Source organism: Argopecten irradians, chromosome 9, assembly GCF_041381155.1.
Source record: "Argopecten irradians isolate NY chromosome 9, Ai_NY, whole genome shotgun sequence".
NCBI lineage: Eukaryota > Metazoa > Mollusca > Bivalvia > Pectinida > Pectinidae > Argopecten > Argopecten irradians.
Window position 1 is genome coordinate 18,087,574 of NC_091142.1, and position 26,613 is coordinate 18,114,186.

At 33.4% G+C, this 26,613-nt stretch overlaps 1 protein-coding gene across 1 annotated transcript; it reads right to left on the bottom strand.

The window, feature by feature from the left end:
• Positions 1-245: 245 nt before the first annotated feature.
• On the bottom strand, positions 246-5,585 carry LOC138330583 (microfibril-associated glycoprotein 4-like). Its single transcript, XM_069278145.1, has 7 exons — positions 5,202-5,585; positions 4,666-4,754; positions 2,678-2,749; positions 1,893-2,013; positions 1,692-1,786; positions 1,411-1,489; positions 246-1,232 (listed from the first exon to the last, which is right to left on the bottom strand). The coding sequence occupies exons 1-7, from the start codon at positions 5,248-5,250 to the stop codon at positions 565-567; spliced, it is 1,173 nt and encodes a 390-aa protein (XP_069134246.1). The 5' UTR covers positions 5,251-5,585; the 3' UTR covers positions 246-564.
• Between the last annotated feature and the right edge of the window lie 21,028 nt (positions 5,586-26,613).

Consider the following 26,613-nt stretch of genomic DNA (forward strand, 5'->3'; position numbering starts at 1 on the left):
CACCTATGACGTCATCAAATTGATGAGTTTCCTCTTCTCGCCAAATATTGCTAGAAATTCATCATCTTTAGGTTAGAAAAGGCTTGAAATGGATTTGGTCGCCACCTTGGAGCAACTTTATATTTTGCATGGATATGCGTAAATACACGATATACAACGTGTGAAAATCTCTTTCTGCTCCACGAAGGCGGCCACATTCATTTTTAGAGAAAACCACTCAAAAAGTATGATTTTTAAGGATTTTTGTGAAAATTGGCGGGAAACTGCCTGTTGATGACGTCATAGTGAACATAATTGGCACATGCGAGATATATTCGGGATGTAATGTGTTAGCAAATGTATTCAACAGTTATATGGCAAAATATGTTGTTCTTTACTGGAGAATTAATTTTGGGGCCATATTCGAGTCTTAACGTACCTTCTCCTTTGTGACCAATGCATCTCCGCAGGCAGTCTAATCTAATTACGATATGTGGATTAGAATGAGGAACAAAAGTGTGTCATATAACCATATATAGGACTTCAAAAACGGAAATACCTATCACGTATCTAAACTGGTTTAAATTATTGAATCATCATCAGCGTTTTTTGAAATCTAATGTATCTTCCAAGTGAACAATATTCAGTGACTCCGCGTTCGTTGTTCAATCCAAAATGCCCGTTTATGTTGAAATATGTACAATGATTATACCACCAACCACCGAAACGACTGTTAGCACAGTTCTCTGTATCTTTGTCATATGTAGCAAACCTATGACCATTGTTGTATCCAAAAGAGCATGCAGCGAATCCGTCTGTATGATTTGCCACATGAAGAGTGTATTGTAAACTAGCGTTAGAGATGGAGAATTGTCCATACTCAAGTGCTAACCATGTCCCATTCAACGCCTGAAGATTAAACCGTACTCTAAGATTAGAATGAGCTAAAATATACATTTTCTTTAGACCTAACCAGAATTCACCGTCTAACCGTCCGAACCCGTTCTCGTAGTCAGAAAACGACCTGTTGAACAGTACTGATCCGTCGAATCTGTGTTGGAGGACGATCCAACCGCCGTCACCATCTTCCATATCACAGTATACGTCAAAGGTATTGACGTCATCAGGGGATATCGTATAAATACCCGACTTAACACTTCCGGCTCTGTAGTGGTCGTTACAATCTCTGTATAAGATGGCTGGTGTTATTGTGGTTACCAATGGAGTTGTTTGTGTTGAGGGCGTTGTTGTGTCTGATTATAAAGAAATTCAAATAGGAGAGAGGCAGACCTTTCAAATGTTGCAACAAACAATTGGCTGAATATATTGCAAAACATTAATGAATATCTCTTTTAACATTTAAAAACATAATGAGAATTTCTTAAGTGAACCTAAGTAAAATGTATCAATAAATAGAATATAAGGATCTGCTCTGGTGTAAAGTCATTTTTTTTCTGATGACCAAATTTTTAATATAGTGCTGGAAAATTTCTTCCACAACTCCACATACCTATCGAATGTCACCAAAAGACATATTGGAAAAGCATATTGGTATCAAAAAACAGGCTCAACGGTGTGGAATCATTTAAATCCCGAGTGCATGCCATATAAAATGAGTAGAATCCATAGTTCATTATGATTAATATTTATAGAACAGCTTACTTTTCAAAAGAAAATGTAACTTGAATCTTTCCACTTTATCTTAACTATACCTCATTAATATCGCAGATCGTCACGTGATCACATTCACTTGGATCCGACAAGTGGTCACATTGGAAGCAGTATGGCCCCCTGGTATTGGACGGCCCTGTTACCATGATATTGAAATACAATTACTTTGCGATATCTAGCATATATGCATTACGGTTAACATTATCTACATAATAAGATGATGGTTAATATCTGGAATATACCATGGTCACCACATCCTTTGTTGTTACACATGTCGCCATGGCAACAGTCGCGACAGACGCTATGTTCGTGTATTGAAGAACTTCGGTCAGTTGAACCATCGTTGATTAATGTTTCACATGTCTGAAAATTGGCAAATAAGCATAAATATCTACGTTGGAATTCAAAATGAAACATAACACTCAATGTGTAATCGGATGAATGGAAAAGTAGAGACACAAATTTGGGAATAGTAAAAAAAGGTTTTCATAGTTAGCGCAGTAGGCGAAAAGAAAGGAAATTATCAAAATGATGATTGCGTATTTGAATTATTTTGATAATCCATCTTATGAAAATATCTACATATGCATAATCACAGAACCAAAATAATTCATACAAAGGTTAAACAAAACATCATATTGTTATCAGATAAAGGTATGTTTTTTTTTACTTTTTGTAAGGGAGTTCTAAACACAACCAGAGGTTACATCAAAAGGGAATAACTCTAAAAACAAAATGGAACAAAAAAAATAATACATTCAACATAAATATAAGATATCGCGGTTTATTATTCGGTAAATGGCAAACAAGAAGTAAACACTCACTTACAAACTAATGTAAAGTTATCTATAGTATAAAAAGGTATTAAATGATGCAATGGATAGGCAAGACATATCACAGTTAGACGTAGAGTTAATACCACGAAAACAACTAGATTGTATTCGGTTTAAGATATACTGTAAGTCGTCACATTAACTCTGCTACGCAGGCAATAAAACTGATGGAAATGTAAGCATAACATATTTACCGAATTGTGCATGCATCCAGATGTATATTTGAAGTGACCGTTTTGATTTTCAGTCTTTTCCACAAAGCAAACCTGTTTGATGAAAATAAAGTTATTCAAAGAAATAACGATATATAGTTGAACTAATAATATCACTCTTTGTAGAGTGTATTGTAAGAAATGAAACATACAATTATGATAAAAATAGAAACCAAACTGTAGTCAGTGCAAAGAGTTCAAGATTATTGTTGTGACGTAGCCACATTTCATGAACCATGCATGGAAATATGGAATGATCTAAGCATTACTTTTTACTTTTTGCTAAATAAACATTTTCATAGTAACTTCTGTATGGTGTGTGCATGTGACTGAAGTACGCTTCATTCAAAACAAAAGATGAGTGTCAATTTGGGCCCTCTGGTGGCCATGACCGATAAGCATTGTTTTTTGTTTACAGGTACCCGGGGGTTAGGAGGGGCAATTTTCTGTATTGCCCCGTTTTGTCGGAACCAAATCATATTTTTGAATGTTGTACATGACCCTCTGAACATAAGCAAAAACATTTATTGGTGTTTTAAAGTTTTCAAAATAAAAATAACCCTCACCCTCCCCCCTGCTCTACGTATCAGGTATTAGATATTATGGCCAAATACTGATGTGTAAACCTACCTGCTCTATAGATCATGTTATATGTACTAACTATTATAAATAGAGCTGACCAGTGATATATATCACGGAGACAGCTAGACAGGGCTAGAGAGAGAGGGAGCTATCCTGGAGCACACACCTTGTGTGTGGTCCCAGTTTGGGCCACATATCAATCATGACTCTGTAACATATGAAGTACTAAAGAATAAAATGTCGACAAAAACATCAGAGTCAATCATCATTTCAACGACAGATCTACACACCTCAACAGTCAAGAAACTATGGAACCAAAGAATTTGTCAACTTTACAAAACAGCATCAAAAAATCCATTTTATTATAGCTCCCCCTCCCCAATCCTTTCTAACCCAAATTATTCTTTGCCTAAGTTTATAACATACAAATATGTTGCTCAATGCAATATAATATAATGTATATAGCATTTTTCAGGTATATTATAACACCAGATGAACTTTATTCTTAAATAATTGACATTTAAAAAATTTAGGTCACTGTGACCTATTTTTTGACACTAAGTTATATTTTCCAAAATCTTTAAATTTAAACACATAAATGCATTATAATTCATAAAAAATAATTCAAATATATAATTTGGTTCGAACAAAACGGGACAAAACAGAAAAATGCCCCTCCTGTTTAACCCCCATTAACTCACAAGGGACTCATACGTCATATGATGATGTCCTAACCCCCGGGTATCTGTAAGCAAACCATTATGCTTATCGGTCATGGCCACCAGAGGGCCCAAATTCACACTCATCCTTTAAATGTTAGGATCCCTTTCAATAATGATCATCTGCAAATGAGTAAGTGACGTGACAATAGGCATGGAAACATGTGGTTGTTATAGTGAAACAACAATTTCAAATGATCGAAAACTACTCAAACACGACAGACATCATGAACAAACACCATGTTATTCGCACTGGTTCTGACAACATTTAAAAAAGTACTGTAAAACATGGTTATAACTATCTTCTGGGGACCATAGAAATACTTCTTTACAAACAAAATTTGTAATACACGAAGTATAGACATCTTATAGGAACTTTGACGTGGAATGCAAATAACTACGTTAGCAAAAAAGAGCTGCAGTCCCAAAATTCCAAAAAAAGTCTACAAGTAATTAGGTATCAGGATGGAATATAAGGGAAAAAAATAAGAGCAGAAGTGAAAATATACCGTAAAAGTAGGAATATAAACACATGCAATCAAGCATACCAAATAAAATCACGTAATATTCAATCTTACGATACAATATAAGTCTATGTATATTACCAGAGTTAACCTACCATTAAAATGTTTTCAGTTAAATAGCTGAACACGACTTCAAACTACTTACTTCCCCTTCATCACACTGAGTATAGAAATCGCAGTATCGTGCCTGGGTGATACCGGAACATGAAAAGCACGACGGAGGGGAGGCAACTCCTGTAGTGATCATACATATATCATTAAATGTATCTTAAAATAAGTGACAGAATTTATACAAATATTTTCTACGAGGTTTACAAAATGTTTTCCAACGGTCAGATGAAAATGTGTTAAACAACAAACCGATGATTACTGATTAAATTATGTAGTAAAATTATGAAAATACTTTTGTCCGGTCTCTGTACATGTTGGTCGATAGACAGTGTATATTAAATATAATGCATGTTGTAAAACTTATTGTTTTATTTAAGTTGAAACAGCTAGTGTAATATTTAACATTTGTAATTATCTGACATTAATGAGCTAAAGGTATGAAAACAATGAGACTAATTTCAAAATATATATTTTTTTAAATAATTTCTATACATGTTATCTATTTGTTATATATGGGTTATCAATATTTATGCCCTTTTCACAATTTTGCACTTCGATGGTATTACTTACCTTCGTTAATAACACAAAAAACCACGAGTATTGCTAGAACTAAGGCCATAGTATCTGAAACAAAAACAAAAAAAATGATAAGCTCGACATCACTTCTGGTGTGTGTAAACTAAAATTATTTTTACAGCAATATGTGTCTGCTTACCTTCTTGTCAAACGTATGACTGAATGTATTTACATTTTGTTATCTTTCTGTTTATAATCTTCAGAAGAAGTGCTGAAGAACAGATGTTGATTCCCTTGCTGAATATGTGGTCATAAAGCGTCTACCTGACAAGTGTTAATTGGAGTGGTGTTATTATTTGTACAAACATACATGTACGTTGACCTAAATGGTTTTGTTTAAAAACATAGTAATACATAATTGATAATTCCGAATAGTATCATCGGCGATATTCCAAGAGTTATGATATAGGGAACAACCAACTTAATAAAAATGACCATTAAAATGGCCCCTGTGTATGCAAAATTGAGCCCAGGATAGAATTTTAACCCGGTCGCTGATTGGCTGGCTAATTATGAATTTCAAAAGTAAAAAAAAAAAATGTTTTCTGACAGGTAATTATTCCTAGATAACCATGACATTGGTTTGGAAATTCATATTGAGATTTAGGTTCAAAATATCAATTTTGATAATGAATAGGTTAAAATATTAGAAATTTAGGATTTTTTAGTGCAAAATGCGTCTGATTTCAATATAGCTACCCTGGTTGGAATGACTAAAACTTTTTTTTTCTATCTAGTGTTATATGAGAACATAGACTTTGATTATAGAACACAATAGTTAACTACTATTTCTTTGTTTTAATAATACAGTACGAATCTTTAACAAAGTTTAATAAGTTGTTCTCCTGCAAAATGTAATTAACTAGTTCTAATTTTAATATTTTTTTTAATCGTTTGAAATTTAAAAAAAAATGCAACACATACATGAAACACATGTATATAAAAATACCTTTGCGTGTTGTCTCTTAAAATGTTTCTATTTGGATGTAAAAAAGACGAATGGCAAACGTTCTATAAATGTAAGGAATATGTACTTAATCCATTATTGTCCAGATATTGCCTCATAGTATTGTCTCATGAGGTGATAGTGCCTAAGTCGTAGACTCGTGCACAATTACCTCCCTTAGCAATACTATGAGATAATTGTAGCCTACGACCGGGTCATGATAAATGACTATCATCGAGGGTTTTGTGTGATATGATGTATTATGTATCCTTAAATATCACACTTTGTAATAGTGTTCACTGTCAGATTACATAGATCTGAATCAGCTACAAAGGGTCAATATGATGGTTTTACGTCATTGAGTGAGGCGTAACGTACATAACTACAACGCAGAACCAACGAAGGGATACATAGTTACATCGACAGAGTCGACAGAACATGTTATCAAATACGTTAAAAAGTGCATTTCAATTTTATCAGTTTCAAGACGATTGATATGGTTTTTTTACTTGAACAGCTGAACTTTGGAGTGTTAATGAATATTTAAAACGTTTCAGTGGTTTCTTCTTGTAGGGAATGGAATCAGGACAATCCAGGAAAGGAAAGATTTGACTTTTGTGTGAAGCTCATTACCGAGATGTAATTGGTCTTGAGTTCGGTCACCCGGGAGGACTTTCAAGCAACTTTGAAATGGTTATCCCAAGTAGTGACATTTTGTGACAGAATATCACCGAATGGCGTAACTGATGACTATAATGCTTGTGGAAAAATACACTGAAGAGCGTTCGGTTATTGACTCGAAGTTTACAACGAAACTAGTTCTGATGACTTTCTGGAATGTTTTCAAATGATAAAACACTTTGAGGCAGCAAACCCAGGTACCAGTGTTACAAAATGGAGATTCATGGAACTATTTTGTGAGGCGACTAAACTTGAAACAACTCACATTTGCTTTTAGTACCATTACACTAGGGAATACGTGTTCACTTTAGAAAAACAATACATGGACACACTTTGAAATGAGACGTACCATCGATACATTTTACCAACAATATGGATAATTACACTTTTGACGAATGGAATATTGTTTTTTTCTTGATGTACATATGACGACAAACAGTAATATCGTCTTCTTGCGGGTAAACTCAATTTTCGACACGTTTACAGTTACTTGTCAATTACCTGCTCTCTTGTACTTTATGACTTTTCAGAAATATACTGATTTTATTCCCTACTATTTATGTATATTAGTGTCATTCTGTCTGTTGAGCTTCTGCCTGCCATGTTTCATAGTATATCTGTCTTTATTACGCTCGGCATAGCTATTCAGAAATTGATCATTATCACTTATCCTTTCAAGGTTCATAAGTATTTTCTCCTGGCTGAACTACCCCATTCGGTAGAACTGATTTACTATTCTGAAATTGGATTGTCGCGGAATACATTACCAAAACGAGAACGGGATTTAATCAGTATTTTCCTGGATTGTCTATCCTGGCTTTCGGCTTCGGGTAACCTTATCGCATGCCTATTATTTTGAAGGAAATTTAGAAAAGCTTTATTAGATGTTTTTCGTTGTAGAAAATGAAAGAATCTGTAAAGTTTTCAAGTTGATCAAATCTTTTGATAAACTGTAACAAAATTTGATTATGAAACAAATGAAAGATTACAATTTCAAAGTTTAGAATATGTTTATCTCTCTGGTATGAAGATAAGGATTGATTCTGGCTAATAATAAATCAGTCAGATATAAAAAAAATCATTCATTGATAATGAGAATATGCATTAGTGCAAGAATGCCGTATTTACAAAAAATACTAAAAAATAAGCACTAAAAAATAAGCATATCAAAATGAATTTATAATTTCAACATGAATGAAAAGCAAAAAAACATATCACCGTTAATTTTTTTCTGCAAAATTGGATCAAGTGATGATGTCCATAACATGTTGAATACAAATGTGATTTGCATTTCAAATCAAGTATGCGGAGATAAACTTTTGCAAATTTACAGGGATCACGAAATTTGCTAAAGTAAATTGCACATGAAAGAAAATGAGTTTACACTATACAATTGAGAATAATGGACCATTAGTAACCTCAATACATTATGTTGCAGTCTCAAACTATATATAAATATTTATAGTATATTAAAATATTTTATTAAATGAAAAGAAACCATGTGAAGTTAATGAGTCATAAGAGAGTTATATTAGATAAGTAAATACTCTTAGGATTAAGGTATGATGTGTAACTTTTTTTTTCATTTAGTTTTTTGCATTGTTTTTTGTTGGTCGAGTACCAAAGATTAATATGCTGGAACCTGAATTTACTCTAACAATAACCTTGGAACTTATACGACTTTGTGTCTTAAGATTTTTTAGGATGTCTGTGGGAAAACAGAAGAAATCCAGCTGAATCAATATAGAGATATTAAAACGATAAACTCCTGTTTTTATATATCGTTAGTGTCCTTTTGGTAATTTAATAGAGGTGACAGTTGATTCTAAATCATTTTTGTGGTTTAGATTTGCTGGTGTAACCAAATTAATTATTTCAACAAAAAAGATTTGGAGATCTTTTTTCTATTGAGCCACAATCTAAAATAAGCCTGTGGATTGTTTATGGAGTGTAATATTTATATATTTTATATTGCCAACTATGATATAAGCCGTTGCTTAAAATTAAGCTCATAAATCATGTTTAAATGATTTAGAATTATGCTTTAAACATGGGAAAACAGCATATGCTTAGTGTACAGATGATACCATTCATTGAATATGACCCAATTTATGCATGTGACCAATCCTACTTTTCAGCAAAGATATCAAAGTTTTAATGCTAAAATAGAATAAATGCTTAACTAGGTCACTGTGACCTACTTTTTGAATTTTTTTATTAGTTTTCTGAACTGAACTTCACAAACCCTATATTTACAGGCAAAACCTGCAAAAAACGTTATCTACATTCTAATTTTTAATTAATTAGGACTTAAATAATGAAAATGTGAATTTTCACCCTTTGACCTTTGATCTCTGAAATTACCACGAGCGCAGAAAAGATCGGATATTCTAAATAACACACAATATGCAGCTGACCCTAATGTATCTTCATGCAAATTATTTTGCTTATCACTGAGTGACCTGAAAACGGCCCAAAGTGATACCCCTCCTTCACAAAGTCTTCAATCTCGGCACTGTTTTGATCATCCATTCTCTTGTAGATCTGTGGAGGTAATCAGCATATCTGTGAAATGAGTAAATTGAAATTATTATATACACATGTATAATAGATCTACCAATCAAAGCTATTTCAAATACTTTTAATTGTAACTCCTAAGTTCCGTGTTGTATGCCTATTTGTGATATGAAACAGAACATGAAAAGCATACAACCCATACACATGTATACACTATACAGTATAGTTTCTTGAACATTGTACATGTACATTGTATGCGAAGACATTTCTGTTTACATAATTCTTTTTAAATAAATATTTATGGCAATGAACACCGTTAATGTCATGGTCAAGAATTTTTTTTAATGTCAATACACAGAATGTAGATACAACGGTTAACACAACCCAGGGGATTTTACAATTTAACATTTCAATTTAGTTCATCTCTGATAGCAGGTCTTAATTATTGCAAACAAATTTTAACAGGAAAATTAAGCAAAGTAATTCTCCAGACCACAGGTGTTCAAAAAATATTCAACTGCAGTTGTGAAAAACCACAAAATATCTCAAATTAATATTTACTGGTAAATATGATTCAAGAAGTATTTTATATCACCTTTAGTCAGTTGTTTAAGTCAGTTCCTTTGTTGCTGCTCACAATAATCTGTTTTTGGTCCCTTAAATGTTTACATCTGCTGCAACTTCAAACTTTCTGGCAGTCTTTTTGACTAAAGAGTTCCGCCAGGGGAGGTAATTTGTGGACACAAATCACCACTGTTCCATCACAAGTTATCTCCTTTGGTTCAAATTTTAATTTATTGACTACGTGAAATAAATATTTTATTCTATATTTTTCAACTATCAATTTTTATGAGTTGTTTGGAAATTCGAAATCTTGCTATATTTATTGCATAATAGGTCAAAATTGAACCTTGTTGCGTCTTTGAGATAAAAAAAATTCCAGTTATAGTAAAAAAAATATGGAAAATTTAATATAAAATATGCTTTCAACCACATATAAATAATAATTATGAAAAAATGAAGTTGTCCTATATCTTGATATTAAGAAAAGAAACGTTCCAATCCAATGCATTATTAGGACATTGTGATCAATTTCCTTGTTTTACTGTTTTTAGGCATATATCTTGCCGTTGCCATGGTAACAAGGGACATATGACCTTAATAAGTCATTTTTGGGAAGACATTAACATATGCTCCCATGTTCCCAAATTTCAAAGAAATTTATTTTTTGCACTGTCCATGCTTTACATAGACATAGATAAACGGTTACTGACATGGGCTCTTAAAAAGTTTTTCTTATATGCCAAATGTTACGAATATTGTTATTATTAGATGAACTATGTTTAACAGAATGTGTTTCGTCAGCGAATATATATGAAAGAGTGTAAATTTCCTCCATGAAGGATATTTTTGAAAAGACCACACACGTATATGGTGTAAATAATTTGCTATTTTCGCATTTTAAGGCAATCAATCAAGAATATTCTTGCATTGATTTTTCTAGTTCGGTTATTTTTTTTGTTCTTGATATTGTAATATTCATTTAAATGTTGATATCAGTAATACTAATGTTTGTTTTCTTTCAGAAATCTTTTGAAACCCGTGAAGATTTGATACATTTTTATCATATCGACATTAAAGTCATTAATAGCCACGGATAAATACGTGCTTAATATGTACTTGTAACTATAAGTCATCCATTTTAAACATGTCAAAGACCCTACAATTACTTACGTAACATATTGAATGAGGTTGAAGCCTAACACGATGTCTTCGCTAAAATAAGCGCTTTAGTGCACAGTAAACTTAAATATCAATAAATTCGGTAATAGTGACTTAATTCATTTTCTGTGACTTTGGAGACGCTTATTTGTTTTGATAAACCTAAATAATCCTCAAATAAGAAAATTGGCAATTTGATTTAATATTTGACATCAACAACAATCATAATGTCATAGCTTCCTTTATCAGATTCATTTCTTCTTCATTATCCTGTAGGAAATGGCAATACTCCCGTGCGTTCAAAGTGATATCATGCAATTAAGACCTAAATCGTCAGAGGCTTTACCCTGGCATTAGATTGAAGTAAATACAATAACGGGAACGGACATAATATGATTTAAAATATGAAATGTAAACTCAATTATTCGAAAGGCTGGATATCTCTATCAACAACAGCCTTCATTAAACGAAGACAATACTATGTCAATTTAAATTATAAAGTAACTGGAAATAATCAAAAGACAAAGTTTAAAGTTGAAAATTAAAGATTTGAAGCAAATACATTTTAAATGATAAGTCATAAATTCTTTGTTCATGACATCGATATTTTGACACCTGGCGAGAAATTGCATCATAGTTTTTACTGACATACAATATCTTGTCAGGGGTTGTAACTTTACTAGCTGATAGGATAGCTCAAGAATTATCTCATAATACTCTACTCCAGCGTGTAACGAGCATTTCAATTGGCTGAACAAAATATATTTTAATTCATTAAAGACCATGGATGTGTTTTGTTTCTATAAAGGGAAATCACAGTAAAACCTCCATATTTGTGAGGTGAAGATGTCATTTACTAGCACAGAAATACCACAGAAATCGACTTGACTTATTATAAAGACTTATTTCTTACATACATAAAATGGACCAAAGAAAAATCCTTATACCAATATGGTATCAATTAACGCCTTTACAATTGTAATACACATTTAAATATCCGTGTGAACTCATATCCAGATAAGCGTATTCATCATGTCACCATGCTGATAATGGTAATTAAATGTGATATATTATTATGCAAATTCATTAAATCAAGCTAAATACACCTATCGTAAACTCTACATCTTCTCTGGGGGACCAGAAATGAATGGGTTATGAAATTCACATCCTTTGTATACGACCTATATTACTTATTGATACTGTACCCAAATTGATACCCTAATTGAGAAAATAGCTGAAACATTTGTTTTGATAAAGTTTACCTCATTTCTCAGTGATGACACCAAAGATGCATCATTTATTGATAACTATGATTTGTTTTATGCAACTAGTTCTGTTCTTTTCTCTGAAACATAACTTTGAAATTGATAACTTGGTCTGAACCGTGTGAATCCATAGAAATGTGGTCGTGCGGCAAATACTATTTGTACTATAATAATTTTTTTCAAAGCGTAAGGACTCCTCAAAGAAAATTTCATGAAATAATGAAACTTCAAATATAAAACACTAAACAGAAATTGAAAAAAAAATATAGTTTCCACACATTTTTTTTTTATTTAATCAAGTGCAAATTGCTCTTTGTATAGCGTTATATCCCCATCTAGATTGTTGCTAGCATCTTGTAACTTGATTGATCCATTTTGTTTGTAGTATTTTACATTGAAATTTTTAACAATTATTAAAAATATATAACATATTGGAACAATATAGGTTTAGGTGAATGCCACAGAAAACTCAATTTAAATCATTAAAATATGACGCAAGTCATTACGTGGTCTTGCGGGGCTACTGGATTAGCGCAGGCCTGTTGTGAAAACACTTGTGGAAATTTTACAGTAGGATGTTATCATATTCAGTATAACTCAGTATATGACCGCAACTTCATTCCCTTTTCATACAGTAAAATTACAAAAATCCATATATATTAACTTTTCTTACATTTATACATTTTTTCTTGCTGGGTATCAATTTGGGTACATACCATGTGACTAAACTAGAAGTTTCGAAACTTGCTATTAATCGTTCTAACAGTAAAAATAAGTACTGCAATAACAAAAACAAAGCATCAAAATAAAGTTTTAATGCACTTTTTCTAAACAAAAAAGAAAAAAAGTGAACCACACCAAGCAACAAATGTCATATAAGAGAAATCTGCGTGTATTGATATCAATTTGGTTACAATGACGTTAGCTCTAAGTTTTTATTATTATTATTATTGTTTGAAGAAAACATCATACGTGACCTACATGAAAAACACGGAATTGAAAATAACTCTATATGATAATGTCTCTTGAAGTATTTTTATTCGGATGTAAGAAACCAAATGACAAACATTCTATAAATGTAAGGGAGATGTACTTAATAACCATTATGGCCCAGTTGTAAGACTCTTTCATATGTACACATGGAGGAAAGGAGTATTCCACTCGAGGGGTCAGAAAATGCGGTAAAACCCAAGGCTTGTTGAGGGTTTTACCTAATTTTCTGACCCCGGAGGTGGAATATCCCCTATCCTCCCTGTGTATATAATGAAAGAGAATTTTTAGGATGTCCTTAAAAATCATACCCTGAAAGTTTGCTGACAAAATAAGATCATTTTGTTGCATCTTATCTGGGTGAATGTATAATTCTCTGAAAAATAGTTCGTGGCCTGACCGACTTTTTTTCCTGTACCCGATCACATCGTACACATTTGCGTACATCCGCGAAATATATAGCGCCAATATCCAAAATAAAAAACAATCAAAGAAAAAAGATTAATTTTGTGTTAGTCTACATGTATTTCAGTTCTAGCTACAACATTGATGTCATTTTGAAGAAACGTAGCGGTAATTTTTACTGTCACTTCAGTCAAAGCACTGCGTCATACGTGACGTCATATGGGCGGTCAAGGCTACTCCTAGTCGCTCTAGGTCACCATGATCAGACGATGTTTTAATTTTGCAGCTTGTTTTGTTGTATTAACATTTTTTTGTTTTTTGGATTTTTTAAATATATTTTCATGGTTTTAATATTTGTTTTTAGTTTGATATAGTTAAACTCATTTGATGGTTGTTTAGATCTGGATTATATCTACAAGATGGTTTTCTTGCTACAATTTCGATCGGAATGTAATAATAAAATATTTCAAGAACAAAATGACCGAGTTTGTCTTTATTGCGGTTTTGATAAACCTAAATAATCCTCAAATAAGAAAATTGGCAATTTGATTTAATATTTGACATCAACAACAATCATAATGTCATAGCTTACTTTATCGGATTCATTTCTTCTTCATTATCCTGTAGGAAATAGCAATACTCCCGTGCGTTCAAAGTGATATCATGCAATTAAGACCTAAATCGTCAGAGGCTTTACCCTGACATTAGATTGAAGTAAATACAATAACGGGAACGGACATAATATGATTTAAAATATGAAATGTAAACTCAATTATTCGAAAGGCTGGATATCTCTATCAACAACAGCCTTCATTAAACGAAGACAATACTATGTCAATTTAAATTATAAAGTAACTGGAAATAATCAAAAGACAAAGTTTAAAGTTGAAAATTAAAGATTTGAAGCAAATACATTTTAAATGATAAGTCATCAATTCTCTGTTCATGACATCGATATTTTGACACCTGGCGAGGAATTGCATCATAGTTTTTACTGACATACAATATCTTGTCAGGGGTTGTAACTTTACTAGCTGATAGGATAGCTCAAGAATTATCTCATAATACTCTACTCCAGCGTGTAACGAGCATTTCAATTGGCTGAACAAAATATATTTTAATTCATTAAAGACCATGGATGTGCTCTGTTTCTATAAAGGAAAATCACAGTAAAACCTCCATATTTGTAAGGTGAAGATGTCATTTACTAGCACAGAAAATACCACAGAAATCGACTTGACTTATTATAAAGACTTATTTCTTACATACATAAAATGGACCAAAGAAAAATCCTTATACCAATATGGTATCAATTAACGCCTTTACAATTGTAATACACATTTAAATATCCGTGTGAACTCATATCCAGATAAGCGTATTCATCATGTCACCATGCTGATAATGGTAATTAAATGTGATATATTATTATGCAAATTCATTAAATCAAGCTAAATACACCTATCGTAAACTCTACATCTTCTCTGGGGGACCAGAAATGAATGGGTTATGAAATTCACATCCTTTGTATACGACCTATATTACTTCACTCTAAATTGGAAATAATCTGATTTATCAAAGTGAATTCAAAATATCACAAAATCATTGATATGCTACAGTATAGTTTCCCTAAACCATTTTGAATTAATTTTGTTTTATCAACTACATGTTTTAGTTTCACTGATCTTCATTTAACAATACTTTTTACCCGAAATATTGTCGAATCATAATCATAAATCCTGCTGTTGCGACCAAAATGTCAAATGGTAGGCAGGTTGTAATATACGGGGTTAGGGAACAAGCTGCTCTGCTGTAGACACCAGTTAGCTAACTTTATTGTACCCAAATTGATACTGTAACCAAATTGATACCCTAATTAAGAAAATAGCTGAAATATTTGTTTTGATAAAGTTTACCTCATTTCTCAGTGATGACACCAAAGATGCATCATTTATTGATAACTATGCTTTGTTTTTGCAACTTGTTCTGCTCTTTCTCAAATACTATTTGTACTATAATCATGGGGTTTTTTCAAAGCGTAAGGACTCCTCAAAGAAAATTTCATGAAATAATGAACTAAACAGAAATTGAAAAAATATAGTTTCCACACATTATTTTTTTATTTAATCAAGTGCAAATTGCTCTTTGTATAGCGTTATATCCCCATCTAGATTGTTACTAAACTGTTGCTAGCATCTTGTAACTTGATTGATCCATTTTGTTTGTAGTATTTTACATTGAAATTTTTAACAATTATTAAAAATATATAACATATTGGAACAATATAGGTTTAGGTGAATGCCACAGAAAACTTAATTTAAATCATTAAAATATGACGCAAGTCATTACGTGGTCTTGCGGGGCTACTGGATTAGCGCAGGCCTGTTGTGAAAACACTTGTGGAAATTTTACAGTAGGATGTTATCATATTCAGTATAACTCAGTATATGACCGCAACTTCATTCCCTTTTCATACAGTAAAATTACAAAAATCCATATATATTAACTTTTCTTACATTTATACATTTTTTCTTGCTGGGTATCAATTTGGGTACATACCATGTGACTAAACTAGAAGTTTCGAAACTTGCTATTAATCGTTCTAACAGTAAAAATAAGTACTGCAATAACAAAAACAAAGCATCAAAATAAAGTTTTAATGCACTTTTTCTAAACAAAAAAGAAAAAAAGTGAACCACACCAAGCAACAAATGTCATATAAGAGAAATCTGCGTGTATTGATATCAATTTGGTTACAATGACGTTAGCTCTAAGTTTTTATTATTATTATTATTGTTTGAAGAAAACATCATACGTGACCTACATGAAAAACACGGAATTGAAAATAACTCTATATGATAATGTCTCTTGAAGTATTTTTATTCGGATGTAAGAAACCAAATGACAAACATTCTATAAATGTAAGGGAGATGTACTTAAATCTGACAATGCAAGATAAAAACATGCAGTTGAAATTTTAAAAAAAAATATTTTAGCGAAATTTTTTTTTTCAAAAATTGTTTCTGAGACATCCCCTAGTTATGACAGTGTGGTATCTAAGGAAGTGGCAGCCATTTTTCTTTTGCTCTGCTTAGTAACCTTCACTGGCCAACCCCCTATATAAAGCACGGGACACTTGACACACGTGTATCATTCTAAACATGTCTTGTCTCAGATACACATGCCCCGATATTGCAAATAACAATGTCAAATTGAAAATAAACACTGCACTCACCTGACAATAGTTCATTGAAGTAATAGATGAATGTGTTGTCAGCTAAATCCCAACATATGTCGAATACGAACTAATAAAACACTTCAATATACAGTAGGTTTTACGCGTACATGTAGAACGACACGTGTGTGTTTTTGATAGTTGTCGCTCGTTCGGGTCAGGTACGTAGTCACGTGTATATGGTCAGTTGAGTGCATCGGGTACGATGATATACGTGGAGATATGTGGACGGATTATTGTTTGGATTTCTATTCACTTGCGTTGGATTTTATTTTGAGAAACATCTAATTGACAACTTAGAGGAGTTGACATGTTTTCTTGCTAAAAAAAGTTCCATATAGTTTTACAGGTTAGGGTTTTGTTTACCTATTTGTAGGTGATATAACCTGTAAACTGCTAGGTGTATAGGTACATGAATGAGCGCACGTGTGTCGATTCACGCGCTTTATATAGGGGTCGGTGAGTCGTCGGAATGTAAAACGAAAAATGGCTGTCCTCAACCGGGGAATGTCTCATAAACGATTCTTGAAAAAACGAGTATACTTATTAAAAAAATCATTTTAATAATTTTAACTTGCATTGTCAGCTTTAATAACCATTATGGCCCAGTTGTAAGACTCTTTCATATGTACACATGGAGGAAAGGAGTATTCCACTCGAGGGGTCAGAAAATGCGGTAAAACCCAAGGCTTGTTGAGGGTTTTACCTAATTTTCTGACCCCGGAGGTGGAATATCCCCTATCCTCCCTGTGTATATAATGAAAGAGAATTTTAAGGATGTCCTTAAAAATCATACCCTGAAAGTTTGCTGACAAAATAAGATCATTTTGTTGCATCTTATCTGGGTGAATGTATAATATTCTCTGAAAAATATTTCGTGGCCTGACCGACTTTTTTCCTGTACCAGATCACATCGTACACATCTGCGTACATCCGCGAAATATATAGCGCCAATATCCAAAATAAAAAAACAATCAAAGAGAAAAGATTAATTTTGTGTTAGCCTACATGTATTTCAGTTCTAGCTACAACACTGTTGTCATTTTGAAGAAACGTAGCGGTATTTTTACTGTCACTTCAGTCAAAGCACTGCGTCATACGTGACGTCATATGGGCGGTCAAGGCTACTCCGAGTCGCTCTCGATCACCATGATCAGACGATGTTTTAATTTTGCAGCTTGTTTTGTTGTATTAACATTTTTTCACAGTTGTTCATATGGGACCCAGCGAACATGATTTCGATACGAGTGTCCGACCTTTGTTGTGATACACAATTGTACGTATTTAAACGTGATTCTTGTTTAGAATCGGAGGACTGTTTTCGCTCAGATGGTAGGCTACCGTACGTTAACTATAATATGTGGTTTTCATGTTCGACAGCATGTTTGAAATCATAAATTTGTGTTTATTATTCAGAGCTCTATAATCATTTAGCGATTGTGTGTGTTGTTGTCAGTAAGTTAACAGAAACATGCAGGCTACAGTACGAGACATGATAGTCGGTCATTTTTGGACTAGGGCCTTACCGTATTAGGGTTTGCACGTACATTAGTCTATGTTCACAATTAACAGACACAGGGGCAGGCAACATATTCATTAATGATTACGCCTAGTAGATATACATCGTCATATTCTAATAGGATACGATGAACAGTGCTGACACATTATCAAAATATTATATATATTTACAGCATTTACGTGACCCTGTGCAACAGGTAGGCCTAGATGGCATATTTCAACAGTTGTCTCCATGTAACACAAATTAATCCGCGCGCGTGAAATGCCATGTAAGATAGATTTATCTTACATAGCTATCGTACATGGGCAAACTCTATATAACATAAAGTGATATATGAGAGAATCTGATTTATTACTTATCTTTAGATATCACATTTTGTAAAAAGTCATTGTCAGATTACATAGATCTGAGTCCGCTACAAGGGTCAATATGATTTTTACGTCATTGGGTGTGGCTTCATAAACGTATAACTACAACATAGAACCAACTCAAGGATACATAGTTACATCGACAGTGACGACAGGACGCATTATCAAATACGTTAGAAAGAGTACTTTATCAGTTTCAAGACGACTGCTATTCATTTTAAACGCAGCAAAACATTATTTACTTGAAGGGCTGAACTTTGGAGTGGTTAAGAATATGGAAAACGTTTCAGTGGTTTCTTCATGTACGGAATGGAATGAGGACAATCGAAGAAAGGAGAGATTTGATTTTTGCGTGCAGCTCATGACTGAGTTGATGTTGGTCGTCAGTTCGGTCACCCTGGAGGACTTTCAAGCAACTTTGAAATGGTTATCCCATGTCGTGACGTTCTGTGACAGAATATCGTTAAATGGTGTAACGGACGACTATTTGGCTTGCGGAAAAATTCACGGAAGAGCGTTCGGGTATTGCTTCGAGGTTTATAACGAAACTAGTTCTGATGATTTTCTGGAATGTTTTCAAATGATTAAACACTTCGAGGCAGCAAATCCTGATACCAGTGTTACAAAATGGAGATTCATGGAACTGTTTTGTAAACCTATGGATACTACTAGTATTTGCTTGCAGTACCATTACATGAGGGAATCCGTGTTCACTTTAGAACAACAATACATGGACACACTTTGGAATGAGACGTTCCATCGATACATTTTACCAACAATAGGGATCATTACACTTTTGACGAATGGAATGTTGTTGTTTGTTCTTTCTGTGCATATGACGACAAACAGTAATATCGTCTTCTTGCGGGTAAAGTCAATTTTCGACACGTTAACAGTTACTTGTCAATTACCTGCTCTCTTGTACTTTATGGTTTTTCAGAAATATACTGATTTTATTCCTTACTATTTATGTATACTAGTCATTTTGTCTGTTGAGCTTCTGCCTGCCATGTTTCATAGTATATCTGTCTTTATAACGGTAGGCATAGCTATTCAGAAATTGATCATTATCACTTATCCTTTCAAGGTTCATAAGTATTTGAGACCTGGAATAATTCGTACATATATTATTTTCTGTATTGCTATTATAATGATAACGTATTTCCCAGGTGTAGTTGTTCTCTTTAACATGAAAACAATAGATGTACAATCTAAAGAAATATTTAACGAAGACATTACAACGATGTCTCTTCGTTTGCCGATAGGAACAGATAACGAATGGATGCTGGTATACAATAGCATAAGCGTCTTACTAAGGACGGTGATTCTCCAGTGTCTTCCTTGCTTCCTCTTACTGATATTGGAAATGTTTGTGGTTTGTAGAAATCTAGCATATATTCAGACAAGAAAACGTCTACATTTAAGGAATATCCCAACAAACACATCGCAAAATTTAACCAAAGTCGTGCACATATCCTTGGCGAGTGTGTGCATCTTTCTCCTGGCTGAACTACCCAATTCGGTAGCACTGATTTACTATTCAGTCTCTGAAATTGGATTGTCGCGGAATGTATTACAAAAGAAGGAAATGGATTTAATTAGTACTATCTTGGATAGTCTTTCCTGGCTTTCAACTTCGGGTAACCTCATCGCATGCCTACTATTTTGTAGACAATTTAGAAAAGCATTATTAGATATTTTTCGTTGTCAAAAATGTAGGAATTTGTGAAATTTTAAAGTTGTTGAAATATTCGGAGAAATCCTATCAAACTGTTTTTATTCTTATGTTACAAATAAAAAAAAACACCAATACATTTGAATGAAATTCTAGTGACATGATTCAGAAAATGTTTAAATACATAAATTCTTCGTTCTAGGTCGCATACAGCCTCTCTCATATAGTTACAAATCTCAAGTTATATATATAGTGTACCAACTTATTTCAACTCTAAAATTATGACAAAACATTTCTAAGTTTGAAGGAACGATAATTTTCGCTCTTGTATATTTAGGGATTTCCATTCAGGGTTCTGTTTTTTCTTCTTATTAGGGATTTCCATTCAGGATGGAAATCCCTATTGAGGAAATCCCTATTGTTTTTGTTCTGTTTTTTTCTCTCTTGTATATTTTTGTATTGATTTTGTTTCTCAATTTTAAAAGGGCTGAAAGTTATATGTGCCATAACTGGGCGAAAATTTTGTTACTTTTTTCTGCAGCAATTTATAGAAACCTATCAGCTTTGATGAATTCAGCTATGCAAAAGATTCACAGACATACATGTATCATGCCTTATGAACATTCTCTACAACACAGAATTTATGCACTGCAGAATTTATGCAAAAATAAAGTCTTTTTGTTTATGCCTTATACATGTTTAGATGGAAATGTACCTGTATAAATCACTTCACAATTACTCAAATTGTGAAATGAAATTGTAGATCACAACTTGGCTTCATAGTCTGACCGTATGTACTTATTTCACTGCACCGTAGATATAAATATAAATATGATTTTTGCCAAAATTCAAATTCAGCTCTTATTTGTGCTTGTGAAATTAAAACCTAAAAAAAAATTGTGTGTATGAAAAAATGACTGTATATGTTATTGACTAATCAGAACATTTAGGAACACAATACATTTAGTGGCAGTTACATACAGTGTCATACATAAAATTTACATTTTGCCACAAAGACTCCCATTACTCTTATGATAATCATGATCTGCATTATGAGACAATAAATGCAGCGTACACTTAGTGTAGTAATATCTATACATGAATGGGAAACCTGTTTACTGAAACCAAGTTAGTTCGCGCAGAAAAATTAACATTGTAGCTGAATGAACCAGTTTGGTTATTAAAAAAATCTTTAAAACATCTGTGTTGTGCTTAATCTTATGCTATTAAGATTGTTATCTAAACATTGTTTGTTTATCATAATGTATTTTATCAGCGTATACATGTGTATAAATGTCCGTAGAAGGACAATTTAAAAAGAACACACACAGGACATACACAATTGTGGTATTTACGCATTATTTCGTTCGTCTTTGTACAGTTGTTTGTACTTCAAATTATTTACTTTATTACCATTATTAATTATCGTGATGGTTTCAATATTGATTTGGAAAATGTGTTGATGTAAAGTGATTAAATATTACTTTATCACAAATGCTCCATGTTATCTTTCTATATGCGATACGTCACATTATTTCCTTGACAAACGTATATTATATGTTGTGTAAAAAATACCATTTCTGATAATTATGGATGAAATGAAATTAAAATCAGAAACAATTTAAGATAAGATAATAGGAAATCACACAATAGTTGATATTAAACGGTTATTTTACAGTGAAAACAATTAAAGATAAGATAATAGGATTATCTGTGTGCCACACAATAGTTGACATTAAATGGTAATTTTACTGTGAGAACTATTATAGATAACCATTACACGAGTCCCTATACGTCACTGTCGGTGTACCATTGCATTTGGCATACTTCACAAGCCGTACAATTTTTCCGGACAGTACCTTTGTATCACATCAAAATATTATTTTATTAAATAATTAAAGATAAGATAATAATTAAAAACTAAAAACGTTTAAGTCTGACTCCGTAATATTGTGTGATTTTCAAATAAATTATAATCGGTTTTATCTTGTTATTTGATACCGTAATAATAAACACAATAAAAGAGTTTAAACTATATAATCAGTTAAGTATAATTTTCTAAACATGAATAGAGGGTTTTACGTGTGGGGTTATGTGATATGAAATTTATCAAACGAGTTCAATAATTTGATATGCCATGAGCATTTAAGCGAGTTGCATATCAGATTATTAATCGAGTTTGATACATTTCATATATATATCATATTTCATATCATATATAGATTATGACGTCAAAACTACCTGTGACGTCACAATGTTGTTATTACACATGTATCTTACGATATTTACGACGGGCCGGTTCTGTGATAAACAGCATACTGTTACATGTCATGTTCTCAAAGAAAATCGAGGTATGAACAGGATTACATAACATTTATCGATTATGATACATAGAAGGCAAGAAACATTATTCTCCCATACCTACACATGTAATACTGACTGGGTTAGGGCAATACACTCATGTCGCCTGAAGCTGTAGCGCATTGCTATCCATGCTATAAAGCCTCGTGACGTCAGAGCGTTACCAAAATTACTATTTTCTCGGTACAATTTTAACATTTTTTTCAGAAACTAGGCAGGACTTACTTTAAAGATACAAACAACGTGATTTTATATTGTGCACATTGTCGAATGCTCAATCCACGACCAAAAGTGAGCCGCAGTCGAGTGAGATGTTAGGATGAAGAGAAATAGTATAATATTTAAAATAAAAATTTATTTGACATGGTAAAATTCCAGCACCAGTACTTAGCAATCGATGAAAAATATGGACTTCATTTGCCTCTGGGACAACACTTGCTTGGCCAAAGTGATTCAACAACGTCAACACGAACTACCAGGTGGTAATCTAAACTAACTCTAAGCAGGATTTTTTCTCAGATTTAGTTAATACAATGTCCGAATACTCTATTGTCAAAATTAATGCAAACCACACCAAATCCCACCAAAATGTTTGATCTGTTCGACCTAAAGGGTAATTAATGCGTCTTGTACACCCCACCCTTCCGCTCCCACATCGGGAGTGGGACGAATATTTTTTCCCCGTTGTCATTATGTTACCAAGTGGGTTGTGCTTTCTTGATGACTTCGATGGCAATACCCCATCCAAGTGTTTTTTATTTAGATGTTGGCTTACCTTCTCAGTGAATTTTAGACAAAAATGTTTTCCATTTGCCCTCAGTGGCAGGTGTATTTTCTCATTATTTTTCCAATTTAAAAAAATGCCCAGGAAAGGCGTTACCTGATATCATTAAAAGGCGACTGTATTTATGATCTTTTCATGACTGACTTCATTCTTCCTATCGCCTTACTTTTTACCTTCAATCGTATAAAAGTGGTAAGTTATTATCCTGTTTAGCCCTCAGCTTAAAAGGTGAGACACAACTGGCTTACCCTTTCTTAGTATAATGTGCAGACTGGAATATGCTTCTTCGGTGTCCTCTGGTCCATCATTTACTGAGAGATATCAGTATAAAATCCTATATTACAAGAAAACACCACAGGAGTATACCACAACCTCCTTAAATATACAGATATTATCACACATTTATTGAAATCAGGCGCATTTTGCACTAAAAAATCCTGAAATTCTAATGTTTTTACCTATTCATTATCAAAATTGATATTTTGAACCTAAATCTCAATATGAATTTCCAAATTGATATCATGGTTATCTAGGAATAATTACCTGTCAGAAAACATTTTTACTTTTGAAATTCATAATTAGTCATCCAATCAGCGGCCGGGTTAAAATTCTATTCTGGGCTCTATCTTGTATACACAGGGGCCATTTCGAAGGTCTTTTTTTATTTAGTTGGTTGATCCCTACAACTGATCAATACTTTTTGATCGCTAGAATGTTATCGAGCATTTGGTGTCGGATTTAAAAGAATCAATTGCCTTCGTGAATTTATACCGGTCAAAAGTTTACACTATGTTCCCGGCGACCACGGTAGCCCCGTTTGCCCGAAACGTGGTGCGCCGTGGAATTTTGGCTATTTTTGTCTTTGTATTCAAGTTGAGCTAGGTCTTGTGAAGTTTTGCCACGGTCTTTTACGGATTACGTGGTGGACCGTGGGTATAGGGGAAAGTGCTGTTCCCGGAGGTTAAAGGTACACTACGGCTTTAGCACGGTCTATCAAGAATACCACTACGTTCTCTCTAGACCTGTTACGATCTGATGAGGTCTGCTACGTTTTACACGTTTTGGTCAAGCTCCGATACGTTTTTCACGGTATGCCAAGGCTTACTAGGGATAGAAGTCTGATGCCGGGTTTTTTTGGGAGCAAATGAAACAATATTTATTGCCGAAAATGTCATGTCAAACACGTTTTAATTACAAAATTATAATTATTATAGCCAAGTGTTTCTTCGCAAATATTTTTTTTCTGTAATGGTTCTCACTTAATCTGTTTTTTGCAATAAAATCTTTGGTATAATTTGATGGTTTAAATGTTTATGATAATGATTTTTTTCTATTTATTAATACAAATAATTCCATGAAGTAGCTAATATGTACTAGGCCAGGCAATGATACTCCATCATGTATTGCTTGCAACGTAAGACCGTAATAAGACGCAACACGCCGTATCACATCGGGCTTTCAGCCGCTACTAGCCGTGATGTGCCTTAACAGTACGCATCGAAACGGCTATCATCCACCTTGGTTTGTCGTCAAAACCTTGACAAACCTGGACAAAACGTGCAGCCAATATGCATCAACCGTGGGAAAACATGAAAAAAACTCAACAGAACGTCACAAAACTTGAAATCACCGTGAGATTCCGGGGAACGTGCTTGCTGCCCGTTCCACCACGGACCGTCTGGAAGTTTTGTTACGGCCTCGTACAATTAATGTACGCACTGTTAAGTTTTGTTACGTCAATCCCGTTTTATTACGTCCTGTTGCGTTCACCATCTGTACCGTGACTGCTGTGGCAATTTTTTGACAGTTTAAAAATCTGGCACGGTATTCACGACCGCTTACGTTTGTCTATCACGTCCTTCTGCGCTGTCTCACGTTGTGTCGCGTTCACCGCGTTTTGTCCACGGTTGTCTGAAACGGGGCTGCCGTGGCCGCCGGGAACATAGTGTAAACCTAGCATCACTCAACTCAGGTGATCCTTGGCTTTAAATATTTCCCTGCAGGTAATGCGTTGGAATTGTACCTACTGTTAAAGATGCTCCACCGCTGACAAATGGTATTTTTTCACATATAAAAAACGGTAGCAGACGATTTAGTATTTTTCTTCAGTTACAAAAGTTACTTACTTTACACCATTACCACCATTTAAAAGTTTGAGCTTCTAATTTTACTTCAAGTTAAAAATTTGAAAAATAATTAATTGCATCCCGAAAAAATTCCGTGACACTATATCCTATATGGAATGAAGTACTGATTGCGCATGCACCAAAGGCGAAATAAATTATTTTATATTATTTTTTGTGTTAATTAGGCATATATATACACGATTAAACACCAATTATTGTTCAAATGATTAATATCATTTATGCTCTGTCGGCGGTGGAGCATCTTTAAAGGCAAACTAAATGTTGGATGCTCATTAAAAAAGGCTTGATCTAATATATCTCTCTCTCTCTCTCTCCCTCTCTTCTCTCTCTCTCTCTCTCTCTCTCCCTCTCTCTCTCTCTCTCTCTCTCTCTCTCTCTCCTCCAAGATTTCAAGTAAGATGCTTTCCTTAAATTATATTTAACTAATTGGATCTTTCCGTACCTTGAGAGTAGAAATCTCTACCAGAGGAGGAGAATCACGAATGTCTAAACCCAGGCTTGCCATCGAGGGTAAGATTGTCGTGAATCTCTTCCGATGGTAGATATTTACCTGTCCTACTCTCTAATATATACAAACTACAGATATGCCATTTAAAGAAAGTGAAGACATATATTTATTTGCTAACTGTCTCAAATCTGAAATTTATTTTTACGTTGCAAAAAACTATGATAAACTCGTCGGTAAACGCCCTGTAGGGCCGATAGAGTAACAAATTCTACCTACATGTACGGTGTTAGAATTGTACCTATTGCCCTTATTGCCTGATCGTAACTGACAACTTACGCTATGCAGA